A 25774-nucleotide genomic window follows, 5' to 3' on the forward strand; every position below is an offset into this window, starting at 1 on the left:
CAGCATGATTATTGGTGTAAAGATCATAAGATCCGTGAAAGAGAATAAAGTCCAGAAATAGACGCACATATATAGGCAGTTGATACTCTACCTACTGAGAGATTATCCGTTCATTTGGAAAATGGGAGCTTTTTTTTTTTTTTTTTTGGGTCACACCCAGCGATGCTCAGGGGTTACTTCTGGCTTTGCACTCGGGAATTACTCCTGGCAGTGCTTGGGGGACCATACGGGGATACTGAGAATCAAACTTGGGTCAGCCGCGTGCAAGGCAAACGCCCTACCTGCTGTACTATCACTCTAGCCCCTTAAGGAGCCTTTTTTTTTTTTTAACAACTTGCAAGAATATGGATGAAGGAAAAAATGGACCTCAATCTTTATATCACACTACATAGAAATGTACATGGATCAAGGATTTAAATATAAACTAAAAATCATAAAATTTCTGGAAGAAACTCTTAGGAATATTCTTATGACAGAGAATGGCACACCAAAAAGAACAAGAACCCTGTGAATGCCAGGAGAAAGGGACACATTCATTGCTGGTGGGAATGTCAACTGATCCAGCCCTTTTGGAAAACAATATGGATATTTTTTAAAAAGTTGAGGTTCCATATAACCCAGCAGTACCACTCCTAGGATTATACTGTAGGTGCCCAAAAACTACAGAGAAGTCATCTGCACTCCTGTGTACATTGCTGCATTATTAATTATTGTCAGAATCTGGAAACAACCCAACCCAAATGCCCAAGAAAGATGACTAGACAAAGAAACTATAGCACATTGACACTATGGAATGCTATGCAGTCATTAGGAAAAACGAAGTCATGAAATTTGCTTATACATGAATGGGCATGAAGAATGTCATGCTGAGTGAAATGAGTCAGAGGAAGACAGACATAGAACGAGTGCACACGTTTGTGGGATATTTAAAAAAATAAGATAGCAGGAACGAGGGCCAGGAGACCAGTCTATGGTAGGAAACTTGCTATAAGTTTTGGAGGAATGCAGTTAGGAGAGAGAAGGGTCCACTAACAGTAATAATTATTAATGATTACTCTGAACAAGAATTGAGTGCTGAAAGGAGGCAAAGTGATATACACGATAACCTTTCAGTAACAGTATTGTGAGCTGCAGTACCTAAAAGAGAGAGAGGGAGAGGAAAAGAGAAAAGAATAGTATCTGAACTAGAGACAGGCTGCTGGGGGGTAGCGGGTAGGAGAAAAACTGGGGGCATTGGTGGCAGGAAATGTATGCTGGTGAAGGGATGTGTGTTGAGACATTGTATGACTGAAATCCAGTCATGAACAACATTGAAACTGTCTCACAAATTAAAAAAAAAAAAAACTCTAGGCAGAGAATTCTTGGACAGGGCAACAAAAATACCATTTAGGTACCAGAGAGAGAACTTAAAAGAGAGAACTTAAATGGTACCATTAGGTACCAGAGAGAGAACTTAAAAAAAATACCATTAGGTACCAGAGAGAGAACTTAAAAAAGAATGCTGGAACATTCTTTGCTTGTATGAAGTCCTGGGTTTGATCCCACAGGCACTGAACTGGGAATAGCCCCAGTTTCCATGAGCATGGCTCAAAAACAAAAGTGAATTTAAGAGATAGTACAACATGTAAGGCAGTTTGTTTACATGAGGCTGAGCTGGGTGTGTGATCTTGTGAGCACTGCTGGCTGCTAGGTGTGTGCCCCCACACACCCGTGTCCCCATTTAAAAAAAAATTCTGACCATAAGAAAGCAAAAATGACTAAGTGAGCTTTATCAAAATAAAAGACTTCTCTTTATTAAAGATCACTTATCACTTAATCACTTAATCCCCGTTATTCATCGATTTATTCGAGCGGGTGCCAGTAACGTCTCCATTCATCCCGGTTGCGTGCTAGCGTAGCCCAATGGTATCTGTTCGTTCTAGGAACATGCAGAGCCTCAAACCGATCATTTAGGGTCTTGACGAAGAAGTCTGACCATCTTATAGGTGGGCGTCCACGTGATCTTTTGATGTCCCGTGGAATCCAATCAGTAATGGCTCTAGTCCAGCGGTTGTCTGTAAACCTCATTACGTGTCCAGCCCATCTGATTTTTGATGTCTTGGCAAATGAGACAGCGTCCCTGATTCTTGAGCGTTGACGAAGATCAGAACTCCGGATTCTATCTCTCATTTGAGTGAATCGTGATATTCCAAGCATAGTTCTTTCGATTCCTCTTTGAGAGACCCGAATAGCGTTCTCATCCTGTTTTCGTAGGGTCCAGGTCTCTGAGGCATATGTTAATGCAGGAAGAATAGTGGAATCAAAGAGATGTGCTCGTAGCTGGAGGTTCTTTGTCCTTTTAGTTATTTCTTCAATGCTCTTGAAGGCATTCCAAGCCGCTCTCTTCCTCCTGCGCAACTCAGGTGCCAGGTCATTCATCATGTTGATTTCTCGACCTAGGTATATATAACTGTTGCATTCGGAGATGGTGGTTCCGTTGAGAGTGAATGGAGCGTCAGGAACAAGGCTGTTTCTCATAAACATTGTCTTCGTAAGATTCAGCTGTAGTCCTACCTTTCCACACTCACGGTCAAAGTCGGCCAGCATTTGTGCCGCTTGGTTGATGTTTGGTGTTATTAGAACGATGTCATCAGCAAAGCGGAGGTGGTGTAGTTGCCGACCATCTATCTTCACTCCCATGTTTTCCCATTCCAGTCGTCGCATGATGTTCTTGAGGGTGGCACTGAAGAGTTTTGGTGAAATGGTATCACCCTGCCGAACCCCTCTCTTGATATGGATGATTACTTCTCTGTAGAATGGTGAGATTTTGGTAGTGAATCCGCAATAGAGCTCACGAAGGATCCTGATGTATTGAGTTTGTACGCCCTGATTGACTAGGGCTTCCATGACCGCTTCCGTCTCAACAGAATCAAAGGCCTTCTTTAAATCAATGAACATTAGACAGAGCGGCATCTTGAACTCCCGAGATACCTCAATGAGCTTGGTTATTGTGTGGATATGGTCGATGGTACTGAATCCTTTTCGGAATCCAGCTTGTTCACATGGTTGTCCTTCATCTAGTGTTCTGCTAATCCTATTCAGGATGATTCGAGTGAATAGTTTGTAGATGACAGACAATAGGCAGATTGGGCGATAGTTGCCAATGTCGTGGATGTCTCCTTTCTTGTATAGTAGTACAGTCCTGCTGGTTTTCCATTGGGATGGAACCTTGCATTCAGACAGGTAGCGTGTGAAGAGTCGAGCCAATGTATTGATGAGTACTGATGGTAAGTTCTTCAGGTGTTCAGGTCTGATCTTGTCTGGGCCAGGTGCTCTTTGTTTCTTTACCGACAAGATGGCATGTTGGATTTCGGAAGGGAGAACATTGGGAACGACATATCCATCATGTGGTATGTGGTATGTGGGCAAGTGGATGTGGCTATTAAAGAGATCTGAGTAGAAGTCATGAATAATCTTCTCCATTGCCCTTCTGGAAGATGTGATAGATCCATCATGATGTCGGAGGGCAGTCATCTTGGTTTTGTAGTTGGTGAAGGACAGGCGGGCATTACGAATGTTTTTTCCAGCTTCTGCTGCATCTACCAGTACTGCTGCTGTCCTGTTTTTGAGGTCATCCTTGATGGCTTCTCTGCACTGTTTTGACAGTTCGGATGTTCGCTTGTGGTTGCCTGAGGCATGTGCCAAGCCACGTTGGCGAATAAGTTCAAGAGTGTTCGAAGAAAGACGGTTTTTTTGTGGTTATCTTTCTCTTGGCATTCCTTGCACAATCATGGAGGTGCTGAATCATTCGATCGTATTCCTCATCAATGTTGTCAATGACGGCATCTTCCCATGTTGCCGCAATAGAGCCAAAGAGCTCCCAGTTGGTGGTTGTTCTGGGAGTCCTCTTCTTAAACCTTGCATTCTTTTCTCCTCGTTCTGTGAGGTAGAATTTTGCACGAAGAAGACGGTGGTCTGATCCCGTTTGGAATTTTGGGACAAAATTTTATTAATTTTATTAAAGATACCCTTAACAAAATGAATAGATGGAGTCAGGGATATGTCTCAGCGGTTATTGTGAGTCTCCCACATGTGAGACCCTGGATTTGGTTCTTGGTACCGCTATCCTCTCCCCCTCCAAAAAAAAGTTTTGTTTTTTTTTTAAGTACTTGACAAACCCATGAAAACTAATTAAACAGTGGGCAAAATGCCTGAATAGATAGATCACAGAAAAATATACATAAAATGTATGAAAGATGCTTAAATACTAAAGAAATATAAATTAAAACCACAAGAATAAAATAGTGCAACTACTTTAGAGTACAGTCTTCAAAAATTTCTTTTAAAAAGTTAATTGTGGGAGCTGGAGTGGTAGCACAGCGGGGAGGGTGTTTGCCTTGCACACAGCCAACCTGGGTTCAATTCCCAGCATCACGTATGGTCCCCTGAGCACCACCAGGAATGATTCCTGAGTGCAAAGCCAAGAGTAAGCCCTGAGCATTGCCGGGTGTGAACAAAAGCAAAAGAAAAAAAAAGGTTAATCGTGATTGTTGCCATGCTCATTACTGCTCTCCACAGGCTCGGACATGCCTTACCCATGAGTGAATCTGCTATATAATCATTATAAATTTCGGAATTCCAAGGTGGCCGCACGACCTCTCATACTCTGCACCACTGATGTACCAAGAATAGCACACACAAGGGCTTAATGGCTCCAGATGAAATAACAATCTTCACATACTTTCCTCTAAGGAAACTGGACTGGACGATTTTTAGCAGATTATTCATAGCGAACAATACAAAACTAATTGTTTCAGTTCTGCTTTGGGGAGCGTGGTTTGGGTGTGACCCAAAAAGCAAAAAAAAAAAGGCTGGGTGATCGTATTTATATCAGATAATGTAGACTTCAAGCCAAAGTAAGTTTGTAAGGGGCCAGAGCAATAGTTGGGTGCCTGCCTTGTTTGTGGCTGACCCAGGTTTGATCTATGGCATCACATATGGCCACTAAGCTCCTCAGGAGCATTCTCTGAACTCAGAGGCAGGAATAAGCCCTGAGCTTATGGCCCAAAACCCACTCCCCAAAATATACTATGAGACACATGGTTATTTCTTGATGATCACATTATGTGTGTGTTATGTTATACATATATAACATGTTATATGTGTGTGTTATATACACATAAATATGTGTGTGTGTGTGTGTGTGTGTGTGTGTGTGTGTGTGTGTATATAAAGGAAGACCTGATACTCCTAAACATTTTTTCTTCCAGTGAGGGACCATCAAAATTTGAAAATAATTGCTAATAAACTTGCAAGAAGTTACTGACATCAACACAATAGTTGTTGGAGACTTTGGCACTGCTCTATCACCTTTAGATTAGACATAATATAAAGTTGCCCATCCTCAACACTTCAGTTCAGCAAGGAAGTCATTGCTATTGAAATTAGGCAAGAAAGAGATCTTAAGGACATCTAGATACGAAAAAAAGACATTAGATGGTATTTGCAGATGATGTGTTGCTGTACTTGAAAAACCCTTAAAACTTCATTTTTAAAAAGCTCCTAGAAACAACAGACATACGTAGTAAAAGTCGCAGGCTGCAAAATCAGTACACGGAAATCCATGGCTTTTCTATGTGCAAATAATGAAATTGAAGAGAAACTTGAGAAAACAGTGCTACTTAATTTGTGCCACAGAAAATCAAATACGTAGGAATCAGTTTAACAAATGTAGTAAAAGACTACACGAAGAAAACCGCTACTGCTAAAAGAAATGAAAGAAGATGTGAGGAGATGGAAATGTACGTGCCCTGTTCATGGATTGGAAGGATTAATACTGTCAGAGCGGCAGTCTTGCCTGGCTTCATAGAGGTTTGATGCACTCCATATAAAAATACCCTTGAGAGTTTTTAAAGAAACAGATCAAACATTACTGAAATTCATGTGGAGTAGTAACAAGTCTCAAAAAAGATGGAAACGATACTGGGCCTGCTTGAGCAAATCATTGAACAACAGGAGGACAGTGACAGAATAACCCCCCACCCTATCCCAAAGATGCCTAGGAATAAAGAAGATAGGAAGGAAACTTCCTATAGAAACTGTACTATAAAGTTGTAGTGATTCAAACAGCATGGTTCTGGAATTACCATGGGCTCTCAGCTCAGTGCAGTAGAATCATGATCATCATCCAGAACCTTAAAGGGAAGATAGTGTGACCTCTTCATTAAGAATGTTGTAACTTGGGAGATAGTTCAGAGGGCACATGGATTTTGATCCCCAGCACCACCCTCCTGGCATCACTGGGTGTGACCCTACTTGCCCCTAGCATTGTGTCCTTAAACTTGAGCACTACTGGGAAGCTCCCCCAGTATTTAGAGCATTGCTTTGCTTTACTGCCATTTGGTGAGGGGTATGCTGCGGAAGAACAGTGAAATGTTGGCAGAGTCTAACAGGATATTTTGCATCTTCCTGTAGCAAAGATTGTCTAGGGGGTTCTCTCCTCTCCTCCACTCCCTTCCTATAGTGAAGCTGGTTTTGTTTTTTTCCCTTTTCCTTTTTCCTCAGCTGTGTCTGTGTTTTTGCTTTTGTGCCACACCTGGTGATGCTCCAGGGTTACTCCTGACTCTGCACTGAGGAATTACCCCTGATGGGGTTCAGGGACCATATGGGATGTCTGGGATTGAACCCTGGTTGACTGCATGCAAGGCAAACGTCCTACCCGCTTTGCTATCACTCCAGGCCTATCTTAAAGCTCTTGGGTGGTTCTCTCCTCTTCTCGGCTCTCCTCTTGCACCCCATTCATCACCCCAGCATGCGCATGGAGCAGGTGCTCCACTGTCGAGATACACTACCACCATTCTTCTGAAGTATGGCTTTGAGATGCTGCATCAAGTCTAACCAACACTGATAATTAGCACTTTGTATGGTTTGTTGGTGGTAGTGTTTTTGTTTGGCCCATATCCATGCTCACAGGGGACCCTGTGGTGCTAAGGATTGAACACAGGGCACCTGTGTGCAAATCATTTGTTCAACCTGATGAGCTCTCCCTGCCACTCCTCCCTTTTTGTTGTTGCAATGCCAGGGATGGAACCTAGTCTTTATTAGTACAAGGGAAGTGTTCTACTGCTGAACCCCATCCCCAGCTCCTCCTCTCATCCCCGTTTTATATAGTCTGATAGATTATTTTAAGAACTCAGAAGGTTACTAATTTTTTGGTTTTTTCGCCCTCAAGTATGCTACTGTGGCAGCACCACCCGAGATGTACTGTGTGGAACAGACATAGGAAAATCTGATGGATTTGGTGACTTTGCCTGCTTAAAGATATGTGGCAAGTAAGATACATGCTTACTTAAAGATCTATGGCTACATAACGATATGTACTTATCTGTTAGAATAAAGCTGTATTTTATGCAGCAGTGATGTTAACACTCTACTTCTTTTCTTGACAGAGATTTGAAATGTGGGAGCCATACGTGTTCTCAAGTGTGCCATCCTCAGCCGTGCCAGCCATGCCCACGGCTTCCCCATTTGGTGCGCTATTGCCCTTGTGGACAAACTCCTCTCAGCCAGTTGCTGGAACGTGGAAGTAGTGGTCGGAAATCATGCATGGATCCTGTCCCTTCATGTGGAAAAGTGTGCGGCAAGCCTCTGTCTTGCGGGTCCTCAGGTAACTAAGAAACTTCAAGCTGCCTTTTAAATTCAGAATGCAAATTTTTGGCCATCTGACTTCTTGGGCAAAAGTGATATGAAACCCCAGTTAAAATATTTGAAGTTTTTCTTAATATTGTAGTCAGATTTATGTGGGTCCTTTTTCTTCTCAAAATGTGAAAATTTGAAAAAAAAAAATGTGAAAATTTGTATTTGCCCAAAGAATAATTTCTCCTTTTGGTTCAGGTATTTTTTGTCATTTCAGATCAGTGGTGCTGATGTAACCCATATCGTGAAGGGTTATGACTTGTTTCTGTTGTCTTTAGCTAGTCTGAACACTTAATATAATTGCCTTTTTAAAATCAAGATCCAGGGTTCAGCCAGTGGGTTTTCACATAAGAACATGTTAAGTAACTGTGACTAAGATGTTTAAGAACCAAAATTCTAAGTATTTTAGTCATTCAGGCAACTTAAATACCATTCTTTATAGCTGAATTTCTCACTACAGGATGGCAATTCCTCTGAAAAGGGGTACTTTTTCCTTGTTGACGGGTCATCATTTTCCTGAGCCTTGTAATGTTGAGTGTACCTCCAGGTGCAGGGATGCCCTTGGGGCATGATGAGGTTTCTCAGGCAAATTCCTCTTGATTCAGTTGTCAGTTTGTTGGGCTGGAGCAATAGTACAGTGGGTAGGGCTTTTGCCTTGCATGAGACCGACCCAGGTTCGATCCCTACCATCCCATATAGTCCTCCAAGCACCACAAGAGTAATTCCTGAGTGCAGAGCCAAGAGTAACCACGAGTAATCACTGGATGTGACTCAAAAAGCAAAAATAAACATAAACAGGTTGTTGAAACTTTTGGGGGGGCAGAGGTCACACCCAGTAATGCTCAGAGGTTACTCCTGGCTCTGCACTCAGGAATGATTCCAGGCAGTGCTCAGGGAATCATATGGGATACGGGGGATTGAACCCAGGTTGGCTGCGAGCAAGGCAAATGCCCTCTCCACTGTGCTGTCTCTCCAGCCCCCATTGTTAAAGCTTTTGTTTTTGTTTTGTGTTGTTTTCGGGCCACACCTGGCTGTGCTTGAGGGACTATATGAGATGTCAGGATCAAACCTGGTTAGCTCCGCACAAGGCAAGCCCCCTACCTGCCGTACTATCACTCCAGCTCCTCCTTACTCTTAAATTGAAGGTGCTCAGGGAGCTCCCTTCCTCCACGTAGGACCACCACGGACAGGAGGCACTAACCCAGTCACAACAGGCAAGTATTCAGGGATCTGTCATCTTTTATAGGGCAGAAACTCACTTCCTAGGGCAGAAGTTCTTGCTGAAAGATGCAAGCCAAAGAAAAACATTACTGTTATACACCCAATTGCACCCAAAGTCATGGCTGACACGTTTCCCAGGAAGAGACCGCTAATGAAAGAGACCTCCAGGGCTTCAGTTGTGACTCAGTGGTAAAATATCTGTCTTACACACATGAGGCCTGGACTCAGTCCCTAGCACAGGAAGAAGAGGCCTACCGTATGCCCCCCCAAAGAGTCGGCTTTAATTTGAAACTATGTGGGAAATTTCAGACTTAAGGACCTTTGAGAAAACAGTAGCTCTTCTTAATTAACCGCCACTAGCTAAACTTTCGACCCACTAATTCACCGGAGACTGCCAGCCTTGGAAGGCAGTAACCTAGAGGAACCCTCCCGGGATCGGGATCAGTGGGCTTGGTTACCCTGCCCACACCTCAGGCTCTGATTGCTGAGCAATTTATGCCAGAGGGTGTTGTTAAAAACAATAGAACAGTCAGCTAGCAATTAGGAAACCCTAAAGGCTATGCACTGCCAAATGAGACGACTGTTTAAGAGACTGAAGTGGAGAGTCCCTGTTATCCCAGGGATATACAAAAAAAAAAAAGAAAGAAATGGTTTTTAGACTAAAAATTACAAAATAAAGAGAGTGGGAGAAAGCACAGGCAAAAGCTTGCTATTTCCTGAGAGTTCCTGAGAGTCACCTATGCTAGATTCATCAAAAGACTTAATTATTATGAATATGTTGAAAAAACAAAAGAGAAATGATTAAGGAGATGAAGGAGGCAGAAACACTGTGTCTCATCAAAACTGGATACCTGTATGTAAAGAGATAGAAACTTAGAACCCAGTGGAGGGACTGAGGAGGTGGTTCAAAGGGCTGGAGCACATGCTTTGAATCTAGCTAGAAGCCCTGGGTTTGATCCCTGACACCATGGTCCCCTGAGCACCTCTGAGGGTGACCGCCCCTCCCCCCCACCCAACTCCACTGGGTATGGCAGAAAGCAGCAGTAGCATCAGTAAAGCTAAGTAGCTCATAGTATGTTATGATCAGCAACATCAGGTGAAATGGAATGGGGAAGATCACTATTAGGAGGGAAAGGACTAGTTTAAAGTCCTTTTTTCCAAGGAGATAATTTAAAGGACTACAGTGCTTGCTTTGCATATTTAAGTCCCAGGTCAACCCTCACCACTGCATGGCTCTCTGAGCACAGGGCTAAAAGCAGCCCCCAAGCCTCTGTAGGTGTGACCTAAAAAGCAGATTAGTAAGGATCAATTAATGGAAACTATAGAAATAATTCATAGTCATTGTCACTGTCCTGTTGTTCATCAATTTGCTGGAGTGGGCCCAGTAACGTCTCCATTGCGAGACTTGTTGTTACTGTGTTTGTCATATTGAATGTCATGGGTAGCTTGCCAGGCCTTGCTGTGCGGGTGAGATACTCTCAGTAGCTTGCTGGGCTCTCCGAGAGGGTCGGAGAAGTTGAACCCGGCTCGGCCGGGCCGGCTGCGTGCAAGGCAAACGTTGAAGATACATCTCTAATCTTTAATCATTTACAAAAGATGAGTAATTAATGGGAGTATTGAGATGAGAAAAGAACAGAAAATACTAAAAATAAAAATTGAAAATTTTTTAGTTACTGAAAAATACATTCAAGACGCTACAAGAAAATCTAGTGAAATAAATTCAAAGAAATTTATAGTCACCTCCGGGTGTGACTCAAAAAGCAAAAAAAGAAATTAAATTAAAAAAATAAAAACAATATGTACATGCTTACATTGTTAGGCCTTTTGCATGTCAAAGTACACCTAATGGGCTGGAGCAATAGCACAACAGGTAGGGCGTTTTCCTTGCATGTGTCCAACCTGGGTTTGATTTGTCCCATACAGTCCCCTGAGCACCGCCAGGAGTAATTCCTGAGTGCAGAGCCAGGAGCAACCCCTGTGCATCGCTGGGTGTGACCCAAAAAGCAAAAAAAAAAAAAGAAGAAAAGAAAAGAAATATACCTGACAGTAGTAGCACAAAGGAACTGAGTTAGGAAATGACACTGTGGTAATTCAGATTTTGCAGGAACAAATAAAGAAAACTAGAAATGGTAAATAAGATATACACAATGCTATAAATATATGCTAGTTATTTACTGAGCTTTAATGGAGATTATATAAATGTAGAATTATTTTAATGTATTTTGCTGGGTTTATAACATGGATCTAATTGTATATAGCATACAGAAGAATACACACACACTCTTAAGTCTTCTATATCTCACTAGAATTGGGTCAATATAAATCTTTAATAGAGGGGCCAGAGAGATAGTATAGGTGTTAAGGCACTTGCTTTGCATCCCACCAATCATGGTTCCATTCCAGCACCATATATGGTCCTCAGAGATACCACCATGAGATACTCCTGAGCACAGAGTCAGGAATAGCTCCTGATTACTAAATAGAATCTGAAAAATTCTGATTGTAAGACCTAGCTAGAATAATCAGGAAATTTACTTTAAAAAATAAATAAAATGGTAAAAAAAAAAAAGCCAAAAAACAGCATTTAAAAGGGGTTGGAGTATAGTAAATTGGATGGGATGCTTGCCTTGCACGTGGCCAGGTCAGGTTCAATTCCAGCAATCCATATAGGTCCCTCTGGCTCTACCAGGAGTAATCCCTGAGCACTGCTGAGTGACCCAGAAACCAAAAAGAAAGGGGTGGGGAGAGTAGTTAAATCAGGAAATATTTGCTAGGAAAGACATCGAAAAAGGGGAAATAAATAAAAAATACAGATATGATATACTGAAAACTAAAAATAAGTGGAGGATGGAATCCCATTATGCCAGTGTATAATAATGTTATTGTCAAAAGATTAAATGTTCGATAATCACAGGTTGTCAGACTAAATTTTTGAAAGCATTAACAGAAGACCAGGGAGATAATTGAAAGTGTTGGAGCACATGTTTTGCATGCAGGAGCCCTGGTTCATCTCCAGCACTACTTGATCTCCCAAGCACACTGCTGGGAATAGCCCCCAGTACTTGAGTGTAGCCAAACAAATAAAACAAGCAAGCACCACTACATGTGATTTTCAGGAACCAGACTGTAGAACTACAGATACAATTAAGCTGAAAACAGAAGGATGGGGGAAATGCCGTCCTATCAACAGCTGTCATAGAAAGAGACTGAGGGCTGGAGTGGTAGGATAGTGAGTAGGGCGCTTCCTTGCCCACGGCCAACTTGGTGATCCCCAGCACTCCGTATGTTCCCCCAAGCCCTGCCAGAGTAATTTTCTTTCTTTCTTTCTTTCTTTCTTTCTTTCTTTCTTTCTTTCTTTCTTTCTTTCTTTCCTAATAATTTTTTTCTCAATTTCCTCCCCACCAGGAGTAATTTCTTTCTTCTTTTTAATTTTTTTTTAAATTTCCCTCTTACACTTTATTATAAACACTGGCTTACAAAGTTGTTCATGATGATTTGTTACAGGCATTCAATATTCCAACACCAGTCCCACCACCTTTACACTTTATCTCCACCATTTTCTCCAATTTTCCCAACCACCCCTTAAGCCTGCCCCCATAGAATACCCTCAATTATTTAATTAATATTGCTTGTTATCAATAATTTGCTAAGGGAATGATCAAAAAATTTTTTCCTTTGAAAATAGTGAAGATTGTTGTGTCTCACTTTGCAGACTTTAAGTCTTTGTATATGAGATTATTAAGATGTTGTTACAGCTTAAGCCTTCTGTGTTTATTTTTGTTAATATAAAGATTTGTTGCCTTCTCCATTATATCCCATACAATCTGGTGTGGTTCTCCTGGTTTATCAGTGTTGTAGAGTTGGGGATGTCACACAGCCACAAATTCGGCCATGAAGTGCAGAATTTTTAATGGGGTCATGCAACTGGAGTTAAATTTTTAACTGGGGTGTACATTACTGCTAGGGCTCTGGAAGTACAGGGAGATGGGAGAGGTAGCCCATCCCAACTTCCATGAAAACCTGGAGATGTCAGTCACGAAACCAGCATACCTGAGCTTGTCAGCAGATTAGTTTCTGGATGAAGCTCGTCCTGAGCATTGGGGTCCAGCCGGAAGAATGGCAGCAGTTGTGGAGTGTGGAAGTTACAGCTGTCGGGCCTCCTTTGGGCGGGCCCTAGGCTGACCTGCCTACCAGGAATAATTTCTAAGTGTAGAGCCAGAAGTAAGGCCTGAGCACTGCTGGGTATAGTCCAGAAACCAAAGCAAAATAGGAAAAGAAACTGAGTGATTGATCACTGAGGAAAGCTTTAAAGCAGAACTTGTGATGCGGAGACAGCTCAGTAGTCAAGGACGCTTAACTCCCCAAATGGGATACTCAACACCACACAGCCCCTGACCACCATTTGGGGTAGTCCTGTTGGCCCCCAGCACAACAGGGCCCAAGCAAAACCATATTAGTGGGTTCTGGCATTGAACCCTCTGGCCTGGTTGGCTGAGTATCACCAGAAATGACCCTTAGGTCTCCTCTTTTACTGCTTGGGAGGCCAGAAAAGGGAAAGGAAAAAACAAAAATAAGACTTGTTCTAAACTTAGAGTTGGAGAATGAATGGCTGGCCTCCAGACATTCAAAGCACTTGAGTCAGTGAGATTACACATCGGAGTTTCTAATGTTTATAATTGGATGATTTTAACACTTCACTATGGTCATTTTTGGCTACAAGGTTTTGTTTGTTTATTTGTTGGGAGTGGGGCGGGGGGGGCGGGTGGTTTGCACCACATCAGCAGTGCTCAGGGCTCACCTCTGACACTGCCATCACTCCTGGTGGGCTCAGGGAGACTTGGGACCAAAATAAAGTCACTGGATCTGTTATTTGACAAAGTAGCATAGACTCCAGAACACATCTCAGTAACTCACACAGGGCCCTGTTCTTGCAGAAAGGACCTGGCCTACAGCTGGGGAAACAGGGACAGGTAGTAATGACAGCATTCTTACCTCGCCCTGATTCTGGAAGTCTCAGGGAGTAGAGGTGGAGACCAGTGAAACTGGTACATTTGGAGTTTGAAAATGTTTGGTTGCAATGTTCATTCCCATCTCTTTTCATTTTTGCTCAAGATTTCATTCATACCTGTGAAAAGGTCTGCCATGAAGGAGAATGTGGACCATGCTCTCGCACATCAGTTATTTCCTGCAGATGCTCTTTCAGAACAAAGGTAAATCTTAAGCAATGCCGGGGTTGTTGATACCAGAGCCTTGTACATTGATGATTATGGGACAGTGAGAATCCACACAAGCAGTCACAAGCAGTGTTATTTCTATCACTGTGTAATTGATTCTTCCAGCCAGTATGGGGGGGGGGGGGTGGGGGGGCGGGGAAGGGAGGATTTGGGGCAAGGCTCTGACTGATTCTCAGGGATGAGAGGCAAGTAACAGACAAGGCCATGTACAAATGACCCCACCAGTTGTGATTATGCTAGATCCTGGAAAAGAAAGGCACTGTTGGGAGAAGTTAGAGGAAACGGTTCCCAAGGTGACCTCACTTCTGAGATACACTGCAAGAATTTAGACCAGAGATTGCCCCCTTTTCAGGAAAAAAATTACTTAGTGCCCCCCACCCCTTGAAATCTGCTTTTTGTAAGCAAGCAAATAGCAACCTTCAGTTGCACTGGAGGCTACTACTTCCCCCGCCCTTATTATCATTTTAGTGCCCCTCCCCACCCCCCAGCAGGGTGATATTCCCCCACTTTGAGAAAAACTGGTTCAGACAGTTACTGAACTAGAGCAGTTCACATGGTTGCCCTCACTGCCAGTCTAAAAGTCCCAGAGACCACCCTTAGATTCGCTAGAAATTCTAGACTCATCTCGTTAAAAGTACTTATATTCATGGCCAGGTTTATTACAGCAGAAGAATTCAGATTAAAATCAGTCATAGAAGCATGTAATGCAGAGTTCAAGAAAATTCCAGATGGGAAGCTTCCAGTTGTTCTCTCCTCAGGGAGTTGTTATACAGCATTACTTTCTTTAGCTTCACTGTGTGACCAAATGCTTGTAGTATCGCTGACAAATGGGAGGGAAAGTAACCAAGCCAGGGTGGTCAGTATTTACTGGGGCTCTGTGGTACAGGCATAGTTACTGCCCATGTAGCTGATCGCAGTTTCCAGTTGCTATGGAGGTTTGCTATTACTATGGGACTCAAAACCCCCCACCCTAAATGATGGCATAGATCTTTTCTTGTGGCCAGTGTCCACCCTAAGAGTATCCTATGTGGCCAGCCTTGTATCCTCAGTCATAACAGATCACCTGGTGACTGAAAGCCTTGGGCAAACAAAGGCCCCATGCTCAGGCTGGATATTCTAACTTCATAGAAGCTGATCGTAAAGGTCATACTTCTTTTTGGGTAATTCCTCAAAACAAAACTGATGTCTGCTTTCTGCCCAGGACAGGCTTTTTTGTTTGTTGTCCATAGTTTAGAACCCAGGCCTGGCATATGCAAGGCAAGTGCTGTGCGGATGAGCTACAACTTTCACCCCAATTTATTAGATTTGTTTAATGAAAGGGTTCTCTTTCTAAAAAAAAAGACATACAGTATTAGTGGTGACTCAAAAATAATCTGAATAGAAAAGTTCAGATTGAGGCCAGGGATATAGTTGGTGGTAGAGCATTTGCCTTGTATGTGTGTGTGAAGCCTTGAATTAGTTTGATTTCCCTGGCACCACAAAAGTAGTAATAATGATAATGATAAAAGGATAAGGGGCCGGAGCGATAGTACAGCAGGTAGGCTGTTTGCCTTATACCCAGCCGACCCCAGTTCAATCCCCAGCATCCCACATGGTCCCCTTGCACCACCGGGAGTAATTCTTGACTGCAGAGCCAGGAGTAACTCTTGAGCATCGTTGCGTGTGACCCAAAAAGTAAAAGTAATAATAATAAAAGGATAAAAGGGAAATCTTGGCCATTTTTCAAGTCTATATTCAGAAGAACCAAGAATCCTTTCTTTGTAAGTATTTAGGTGCTTCGACTTGTAGAACTTAGTGAATATTGATCAGTTCTCTCTGACTCACTCTGGTCATTTCTAAGAACATCAGCCCCTGTATTGGTTGATGCACATCTCAGGCAGAGTTCCAAACACTGGAGTCAGTTGTTTCAGTTATTCACTACAGCCCAAAGTCTGGGTAGCAGTCAACTTGCAAATGATTCTAAAGATACCATTCTTAAGTTGAGAGCTAGACTAATAAGATAAACATCAGAATAAGTGGGAAAACTTTTAAGATTGTGTTTTTGTTTTTATTTTTTTTAAATCCCTAGAATACATGGTGTGGGGCCAGTAGAGACATTTTTGCAAATAGAAGTTTTTTCCCTTTCTTTCTTTCTTTCTTTCTTTCTTTCTTTTTTTGTTCTTTTTCAAATAGAAGTCTTATCCTATAATTGTCAGGGGAGCTTACTGTTACTATGAGTTCCATTGAGCCCTTTTTTGACAAAATTTAAAATGTCTTCAAAATGCTGGTTAATCATCAGCTCATTGTTCAGCTGAATTTTTCAAGGCATCCCTTTGTGATGAAATATGCTTTTCAAGCTAAATAAACCATTTCTTTTTTAAAGCTTTTTAAAGGTTGGTGAAAGTCTTTGAGAAATCTGTGCTTTATCTTAATCTTTTTTGTTGTTGGAGCTTTTAGGCCATTCCCAGCATTGCTTAGGGGTTACTCCTAGTAGGCTCAGGGGACCTAACGGAGTGCCAGGGATCAGATCCAGATCAGCTACATGCAAGGCAAGCTCTATCTCTGGCCCCAGCTCTATCTTACTCTTAATAAAGACTATTATACTTACGATATATTGGTAATTAATTTCTATTCCTAGGGATTTATGGGGCCTGGAACGATAGCACAGCAGGTAGGGCGTTTGCTTTGCACGTGGCCGGCCAACCCGAGTTCGATTAATCTTCCCCTGTTGGAGAGCCCAACAAGCTACCGAGAGTATCTCGCCCGCACAGCAAAGCCTGGCAAGCTACCCGTGACATATTTGATATGACAAACACAGTAATAAGAAGTCTTAACACTGGAGACGTTACTGGGCCTGCTCGAGCAAATCGATGAACAACGGGAAGACAGTGACAGGGATTTATGGAGCTCTGCCTTTCCCTGAAATCCTAGATACCACTGCAGCCTATCATTTTTTCCCTACAATCCCATCTGTCCCAGCTGGAGAACTCATTTAATTTCTGGAGTCACTCTTGTTTTTTATCTTTACAGAGAAGTCTCTGTAGAATATTTAGGGGACTCTCATATCCTCAAACTTAGCCAACTCATGAATTTATCTCAAGCATCCTTCTAACCATGAAGCTTCAAGCTTTCAGATCCCTTTACTTCTATTATTGAGTCTAGTTTCTGTCCCTTTATTTCAAGGTTATTTTCACTAAGCTGGACTGTTCTTAACTCCTTTGCTAGTGTCTGGATACCCAACAATCTATGACAGCAAAGCCAGGTTCAGATGTAGGTGTTGGATAGCTACTATCCTGCACATGGCTGACTTGCTAACATTACTCAGGGTCTGCCCTCAGCAGTTATGTGGAATAGACCCTTCAGGCCATTTTGACATTATTGAAACTCCCTAAGGAAACTTTGAATGTCAGAGGAGTCTTCAGTGAAAACTGTTCTGAGGGCTCCTAGTATGTAGGGCTATTTGCTCTTCATTATGAAGTGGCACCTGATTTCCATGGGGCGGGGCGGTGTATACACTTAAACTTTCTGTGACTTTTTTTTCTCTACCCTTACTAGGCTATTATTTCTCTTTCCTTTGCAAATCAGCCTCTTCACATTCAGATTTTATAATTCCTAATCTGCTGGGTTTGGAGACCATACCATAAGGATTATATCATTGAATTTTTACAAAATGTCAGTTTGCCTGAGGCTTATTGTGAGCAAAACATATTAATATAGTGACTCAGGTAACCCAGACTGATGAATAAGAAATAAGTAAGCAGTACAGAAAGTTTGGAATATACTTGTAACATTTTTGCATTGTACAATGGTTGTGTTGTCTGATTTATTCCCAAATGACTGTTTCTTTTTCATTTTCCACAGGAACTTCCATGTACCAGTCTCAAAAGTGAAGGTATGACTGGGAAGGGGCTGTGAGGAATTTCAGATATGAATGTTGCGTATCTTGAATATGCGTTTAGGTTATTTTTCAAACCTTAAGATTTATGTATTTCATTGGATGCAGCTTTTACTTCAGAAGAATCTTAAATTTGAATGCTAGTTAACAAAGTGCTAGAAAACCTAGCAGAACTCTACTCAATGTTTGCTGCTAAATGCTTAAGATCTTTCATGGTAGAATGTTGATGGGGTAAGTGAAAGCAGAATACATCTTCTGAAACAAGCTTCTGTACAAACTGATCTGGTGTTGATCCTCTGAAGATTTGTTAGGGTATTGGAGAACTGAACTAATGCAGCCGGCAGCCTGTTTTGGTTTTTTTTTTCTTCTTCTTTTTTGGGTCTCACCTGGCGATGCACAGGGGTTACTCCAGGCTCATGCACTCAGGAATTATTCCTGGCGGTGCTCATGGGACCATATGGGATGCTGGGAATCAAACCTGGGTCGGTCGTGTGCAAGGCAAACACCCTACCCGCTATACTATCGCTCCAGCCCCGACAGCCTGCTTTAACCCCAAAACCTAGAATATTGTTTCTTTACTCATCCTTATCTCACTTTATTATTTTTCTTTCTTTGTTTTGTGCTCATCATTAAGTCTTTTGTTGAATCCATTTAAATCACCTTTTGGGGAAGTGAATGGCAGCGTTTACCCAACTCTTGTTGGGTCAGGAAGAGAGTTGTTTTGCTTAGGATACCTGTGACTCCAGTTTTGGGAAAACTGAAGGAACAGTTTACTAAACACCAAAGGGCTTGCACTCCCTTGCACAAGAGGGATTCCTGAGGTAGAACCAGGCAGGGTTGGATAACCCCACGCTTGGTAATTACAAATTAGCAGTTCAACTTCACAATGATGTTCCCAGTTTTCCCTCAGGGGCCAGCTACAAGGACTCTTGACCCAGCAACAACTAAAGGAAAAACAGGGAGACTAAACCTTCTCTTCCTTGTGAAGAGGAAGGATAAGGCAGTGCTGAAAGGCTTTCTCCTTCCGCCTGCAGCATGTGCCCCTGCCCAGAGCCTTCCCTCACAGGGTGGGTGACAGTAGGGGGTGGACTCGGCAGCTTCCAACTGAGCGTGAGTTTCTGAGCACAGTGAAGGCCTGAAACAGGTGTGAAGTGCCTTATTGGGTGGGGGGTGGGGGGGGCGCATGGGAGGGGGTGCGAAGTATCTACCTCCAAACTAAACTTTGGATTATTGAAAACCTGAGAGGTAGTAGCACAGGGTGGTTGCTCTGCACATGGCCAAGCCAGGTTTGATCCCTAGCATCCCATGTGGTCGCCTGAGCACCGCCAGGAGTAATTCCTGAGCAGAGAGCCAGGAATAATCCGAGTATTGCCAGGCGTGGCCAAAACAAAATAAATAGATGAAAATTCAGTTTGATTTTTGGGGCCGAGCGTGTAGCTTCAAGTTCCTGGGGCCTATCCCTGGCACTGCCTGTTCCTCCACACAATTAAAAGTAAATAGAATATCATTTAAGAGCTGGGAATAGCACTCAGTGGTAGAGTATTTGCCTTGTATGTGGTCTTGAGTTCACTGGGGCTCGCCAGAAACAAATTTTAATTCAAAAAGATGTTTATAACATTATTACTACTTTTTTTTTTTTTCAGTACCACCTGTGATCGAATCCAGGACCTTGTACACGTTAGGCACATACTCTGCTACTGAGCCATATCCCTATCTGCAACTTTAATGTAATTTTACAATAAATAGAACAATAGAAAGCAAAGCTACAGCCTTAGCCTACTCTTCTCTCCTTATTCCACTCCCCTGACTTACCATCAGTAGTTTGTATGATTCTATATCTTTCTATGTACATTATATATCTATTCTATATACATTCCACCATTTTTTTCTTTTTTGTAGTTTAAAGCCAAACTAAGTTGGTAAGAAGGGATATCATTGTAGTTTCTATTTTTAGCCCCCTAATTGCTAATGATGTATAGCAAGTTTTTATTAAAGTCCTTTGCTCTTTTATTGCAGGAGTGGGGAGGTCACACCTGGTAGGGTGGGGTCTACTCCCATCTTGGTGCTCAGCAGCTGCTCACTGAAGTGCTCAGGGACCATATAGTGACAGAGGTTAAACCAGAGGTCAGCCCCATGCAGGGAAAGTGCCTTTGCTCCTTTGTCCATGCTTAGAATCAGATTGTTTCTCTTTGGGATGGGAGTGTGGGGGACTCAAGGAGCCAATGGGCCACTCCCAGCAGTGCTTGGTTCGTGCTGATCAGGACCCGGACCAGCAGGGGTGCTCAGGGGTCCCTGCAATGCCGGGTATGGATTTGGAGGCAGGCGAGAATTCTTCCCCTGAACCACCTATGCATCTGTAGAATTTGGGGGATCTCTATTTCAGCCCTCTGCACTCTCTTCCCCGACTGCTTTTCTCTTCATTGTTAAGTTTTAGAAGGAAGAAATACTCTATGTACTGGGGGGTCCTGGACCTTCAGAGAAATCAGATTTATGCTTATTTTTCCCTGTCGGTCTTTTCACCTTTCTTGATGGTATCCCGTGACGCACAGAAGCTTTAATCACAGCAGGTCCCGTTTAGGGTTTATGTTTTGCTTCCTTGTGCCTTCAGCAACTGGGCCATTTTTTAGTCTGTTCAAAAGGACTGCTTAAAGTGAAGTTTCCACCAAAAGTTGTACTCCCACCCACAAGGTGTGAGAGAACTTTTTCCTCCCTCGCCCATGCCATATGTTAGCCAATTTTTTTCTCTCCGTTTCCTATTTTCAATGGTTTGACCAGTGAAAAGTCATAGTATACATTTTTGTCATCACTGCTTACATTATTATATTTGTATTTCTTCAACCTATAGCTACTCAAGTATTTTTTATTTTGTACAAATGTTCATAGCCTTTGCCTTTTTTTTTTCCCTCTTGTTTAATTGGCCTTGGCAGATGCTACATTTATGTGTGACAAGCGCTGTAACAAGAAGCGGTTGTGTGGACGGCATAAATGTAATGAGATCTGCTGTGTGGTAAGTGTCGCTGTCAGATTGTATTCATCCAGGCTGGCAAAAGCCACTGTCGGGAGGGCTGGCCGGATTCCAAAATCACTGGGCGGGACCATGGGGCTGGCAGCTGGGAAGAAGAGGATGACAGGCCTGAAACCTCAGGGGATTGTGTGCTGGCACCAGGGTGTGTGTATGTGTGTGGAGAGAAAGGAGAGAAAGAAGAGGTTGCTCAGGTGAAATCAGTACTTTGTGTTTTATGTAGCAGGAGGTATGGGTGGGGGGGGCGGTCAGGGGGTTAGTGGAGGGAGAGGGAGAGAGAAAAGAAAGAAAGGCTCCGGTGGCCGCTCCCAGAGGTGCTCGAGTGAAGCCAGTGCTCTGTGTTTGTTTTCGTGGTAGTTTTCTGGCAGAGATGGAACACAAGGTGTCCACCATGCGGGGCGTGTGCTCTCCACTGGAGCCCTGAGCCCGGGCCCTGTGGTTCCTGAAATGTCGGTCTTGAAGGCTCGGGGCAGCTCCGTGTAGAGCAGCTGTCCTGTACCTGTCCGGTCCTTGTTCGCTCCCCAGTGCCACACACACAGCCAGGCCCTGGCATCAAACAGTCTGGGCCGTGAATTGCTGTGGTGACCCCTGTAGCCCCGAGCACTATTTGGGAGGCCTCTGCCAAGAAAAGAGTAGTTGACAACGTGAATATTGACAAGATTGTCCAGTGTGTCAAGACTTCTAGACAGTAACTGAGGACGTCAAGACTTCATCTTACGATTGAACTCTTCAAATCTGTGTGCTTTCCCAGCTGACCTTGTCTCAGCTACATCACCACCTACTCTGACTTTTTTAGGGGGATGTAGGCATACCTGCTCAAGATTTATGTGCTCAGGAATCACTTCCTAGCAGGACTCAGGGGACCATATATGGTCCGGGGATGAACCCGGATCAGCTATGTGCATGACAGATGCCCTACCTACTGATCTCCCGCTCTCTCTGGCCAATTCCTGGAAAAGCTAATCTAGTCCTCACTTTACCTGTGATCATGGAGAGATTGTTTTTTCATCTTGCGGTTATAGGAAATAAAAATGGGGATAATGTAAACTGATACATACCTCTCTTCCTAGGATAAGGAGCACAAGTGTCCTTTGATTTGTGGGAGGAAACTTCGTTGTGGCCTTCATCGATGCGAAGAGCCTTGTCACCGTGGGAACTGCCAGACCTGCTGGCAAGCCAGTGAGTGTCTCCACTGAACAGGATAGTAAAGAATACTGTGCATGCGTGTGCAAGAGACACTGTAGAAAGCGCTTGTGATCAATTCAGACATAATGTATTTTGAGAGATCAATTTGCTGAGATTGGTATGGATTACTGACCTGGGAGGGAGGGGAATGGGGCAGGGGGGTCGCTCCTGGGAATGCTTGGGAGGACCCTGCCACGCTGGGGATCAGAACAGGCCTCCCAGATGCAAAGCATGCGCTCAGCCTTTAAGCTGCTTCTCCAGCCCATAATGAACATTACAAGCACAGCACCATCATCCCTTGAACATATGCAGTGACGTATTAGCAGCCATCTCTGGTTCATTAATGAATTTAACTACCTGCTTCTTGAATATGCTTGACAAAGAGTCCGTCCTTGGCAGCTTTCTCATATCTGAGCAGAATTTGCAAATTCTTTGGTCTTAACTCATGCATTTTCTCCTTTCTTAATCAAGAGACTATCCGTTAGCCTGGCTATTTGTATTTACTGTGTGGTCAGTGTTAATAGGCCAATGGCTAACCTTAGTAGAAATCAAGTTAAAGAAGTCTTTATCAAAGGCACAATACACTCAGAGATATAGCCTTCGTCTTCTCAAAATCTTCTGTGGAATCATAATTTCTGAGGCAATCTGTGTATCCCTTCTGCTTTTGTTTTGCCTCAGCAAACTTAGAGAAAGCAGCACCCCGAGAACATAATGAATAGGATGCAGTTTGTTGAAGTTTCGTAAAAGGACTGGAGGCCATGGTAGTTACTATCTTTGATAGCTCAGTCCCAGTATTCTTCTAGGTTGACATTCTTGAAAATCATCAAAGACCCCCCCCCCCCCCCAAAAGAATCCTCATGTAAGTTGTAGCTGTAATAGTTTCCTTGTTAGGAATTAAAACAAGATCAGCAATTTGCTGATCCTTTTTTTTTGGGGGGGGGGGGGGGGCGTTGGGCCACATCTGGTGTTGCGCAGGGCTTACTCCTTGTTCTGTACTCAGGAATTGCTCCTGTTGGGCTTGAGGGACCGGATGGGATGCAGGGTATAGAACCCAGGTCATCCATGTACAAGGCAAACACCTTACCCTTATACTATCGCTCTAGCCCGATCCATTTTTATAAAAATAGTAATATGCCCAAGACATGTAAACATGCATAGCAGTACTTTGATAACTCTTTCGGTAATTCTTCCATTTCTTTTTTGGTAGTTTTTGACCACACCCAGCTGTGCTAAAGGCATAATCCTAACTTTGTGCTCAGCGGTCAACTTCCTGGTGATCCTGGTTAATTATTTTCAAAAATTTGAGTGAGAAGAATAGATACCCGAAGACAGTTGGATTCTCAGATCTGCCTCTCTTCAATCTGTTGCCATATACTTACCACATGTGATAAAAATCTGGCCACATGGGATAACTAGCTGAAAGAAGGAACAATACATTTAACACTTCTCCATGAATTCTGGGGTAGTCAGGGGCATAGTGTCTGCCTTCCTTGTCACCTAGGACTGGGAGTCCACCAGTGCCCGCACCATACTAATGTGCAGTGCAGCCCAGCAAGAGCAGTGGCTCGGTGCATATAGCCCCAGTCATCACTGACGGCAAAGGGAAGAGAAGGAGACATTCAGATAATTGTGGACTTGAGAGGCCACACTCGGTCGTACTTGGGGCTTATTCCTCGCTCTGTGCTCAGTGATCACTCCTGGTGGGCTTATGTCGTGCCAGGGATTGAACCAAGTTCGCTGCATGCAAGGCAAGTGCCTTACCCACTGTACTATTGCTCTGGCCCTAATTGTGGATTTTCTTCAGATTTTTTTCTGGGGTGGCGAGTGGTCACGCACAGGCCGGGTTGTGGTGCTTGTTCTTGTGCTTGCCAGGGATCACACTCCTTAGTTCTGGTGTTCACACCTGTTGTGGTTTCAGGACTGCCAGCATTTGCACTTTCTGCCCATGGGACTCTGCACATTTATAGTTGTGGCACTCGCCAGGATCTCACGCCCTGAGATGTGAGGTTTACATGCCAGAGTGCAGTGTGTCCAGAAGTCATTTGTGGTGCCAGAGATCACAGACTTCAGAGCTGCCAGATCCCACAGCTGAGATGGTTTCCTGGACACGCAGTGACACTGGGCTTGGTCTCTGGCCTTCTGTTCACACTGTGCACCGTCTAATCCGACCCCAGAGACATTTCCCAGGCCTTTTTAGTTCAAACTCAACCTTATTTATAAAAGGACTTGAGTTGATGTTGTTGTTTTTGTTTCTTGTTTTCTGTCATGTTAAAAATGATTCATTTCTCTTATGCATACGCATGTGCATGATTTTGCGTGTGTGTGCGAGTGTGTGTGTGCGTGTGTGTGTGCGTGCGTGTGTGCATGTGTTTACGCACGTACGTACGTATGCGTTATGTGTATGTATGCTGGGGATCGAATCCAGGGCTTCAGGCGTGCACGGCAAGTCTATACTAGCAAACTATACCAAGACTTCCTTGTACTTTAAATGAATCTTTTTAGCAGTGCATGATTTTTATAATATAATAACATTGACACCTTTTGGAAAAGACTTCTTCATTGGGTTGTGCAGATTTTTGAAATGTTGATAAGGCCAACTCTTGAGAGTGGGTTGTTATAACTGTCCTGTGTTAGCCCTTGGTTTGATTGAGTATGTGAACCATCCCCACAGAATGCAGAGCTCTCTGTGTGTTTCGTTTCACTTGAATATTTCTAACATAATAGATACTGATTTATAAGAATTTTCTTTCTCTTGTTGTTCTGTTTTGTTTTTTTGGGCCACACCTGGTGATGCTCCGGGCTTACTCCTGGCTCTGCATTGAGGAGTTATTCCTGGGGCAGGGCTTGGGGTACGCCCTATAAGACTCAATTCAGCCACATGCAAGGCAAGTGCTCTACCTGTTAAACTATCACACTGACCTCATGTAAGAATTTTCTTGAATGACTTCAGTGGCTCTAATGGCTTTTATTCCAGTGCATATCTTTGTGTGTGTGTTCATTATCTGAGGCTTATCATCTCTTTCCTTTGTCTTAACCAGATTTTTTTTAAGCCGTAACAGCAGAACAGGCTGAAGAGACAGTGAATAGGCTCCTGGGTTGTGTGTGGCCAACCAAGGTTCAATCCCCAGCACTACGTATGGAATGATCCCTGAGCACAGAGATCCCCTCACCACCACTAGGTGTGGCCCAAAAAATCTAAAATTTTGTTTCGAGACTGGAGAGATAGTACAGTGGGCAGGACGCTTGCTTGCCTTATGCATAGCCGACCTAAATTCAGGTCCAGGAACACATAGGGTGCCCCCAGCTCCACCAGAAGTGATCCCTGAGCGCAGGGCCAGAAGTAGACCCAAGCACAACTGAGTGTAGCCCCAAAACAGATTAAATAGAAAGCTGTATCTGAGGGGCGGAGTGTATCTCAGCAGCAGAGCACTTGCCTTGCTTATGTGAGGCCCTAGGTTCCATCCCTAGAACTGCAAAAACACTTGTGCACCCACATGTGTGCATGTGCACATGCGTGTGCACACGCACACACATGCATGCACATACACTAGCTTGATCTCTAGC

The 25774-nt window shown here is 43.3% G+C and overlaps 1 protein-coding gene across 2 annotated transcripts in view; it reads left to right on the top strand.

Annotated features, from left to right (window-relative positions):
• Nucleotides 1-25774, top strand: part of NFX1 (nuclear transcription factor, X-box binding 1) — a 72220-nt gene that overhangs the window by 30847 nt on the left and 15599 nt on the right. For both annotated transcript variants that reach the window (XM_056117149.1, XM_056117150.1), the window contains exons 8-13: nt 7211-7310; nt 7428-7645; nt 14008-14105; nt 17970-18000; nt 20931-21010; nt 22096-22204. In XM_056117149.1, the coding sequence (XP_055973124.1) occupies nt 7211-7310; nt 7428-7645; nt 14008-14105; nt 17970-18000; nt 20931-21010; nt 22096-22204 (636 nt within the window). The remainder of the gene's footprint in view (nt 1-7210; nt 7311-7427; nt 7646-14007; nt 14106-17969; nt 18001-20930; nt 21011-22095; nt 22205-25774) is intronic.

This window comes from Sorex fumeus, unplaced genomic scaffold (assembly GCF_029834395.1).
Source record: "Sorex fumeus unplaced genomic scaffold, SorFum_2.1 ptg000034l, whole genome shotgun sequence".
NCBI lineage: Eukaryota > Metazoa > Chordata > Mammalia > Eulipotyphla > Soricidae > Sorex > Sorex fumeus.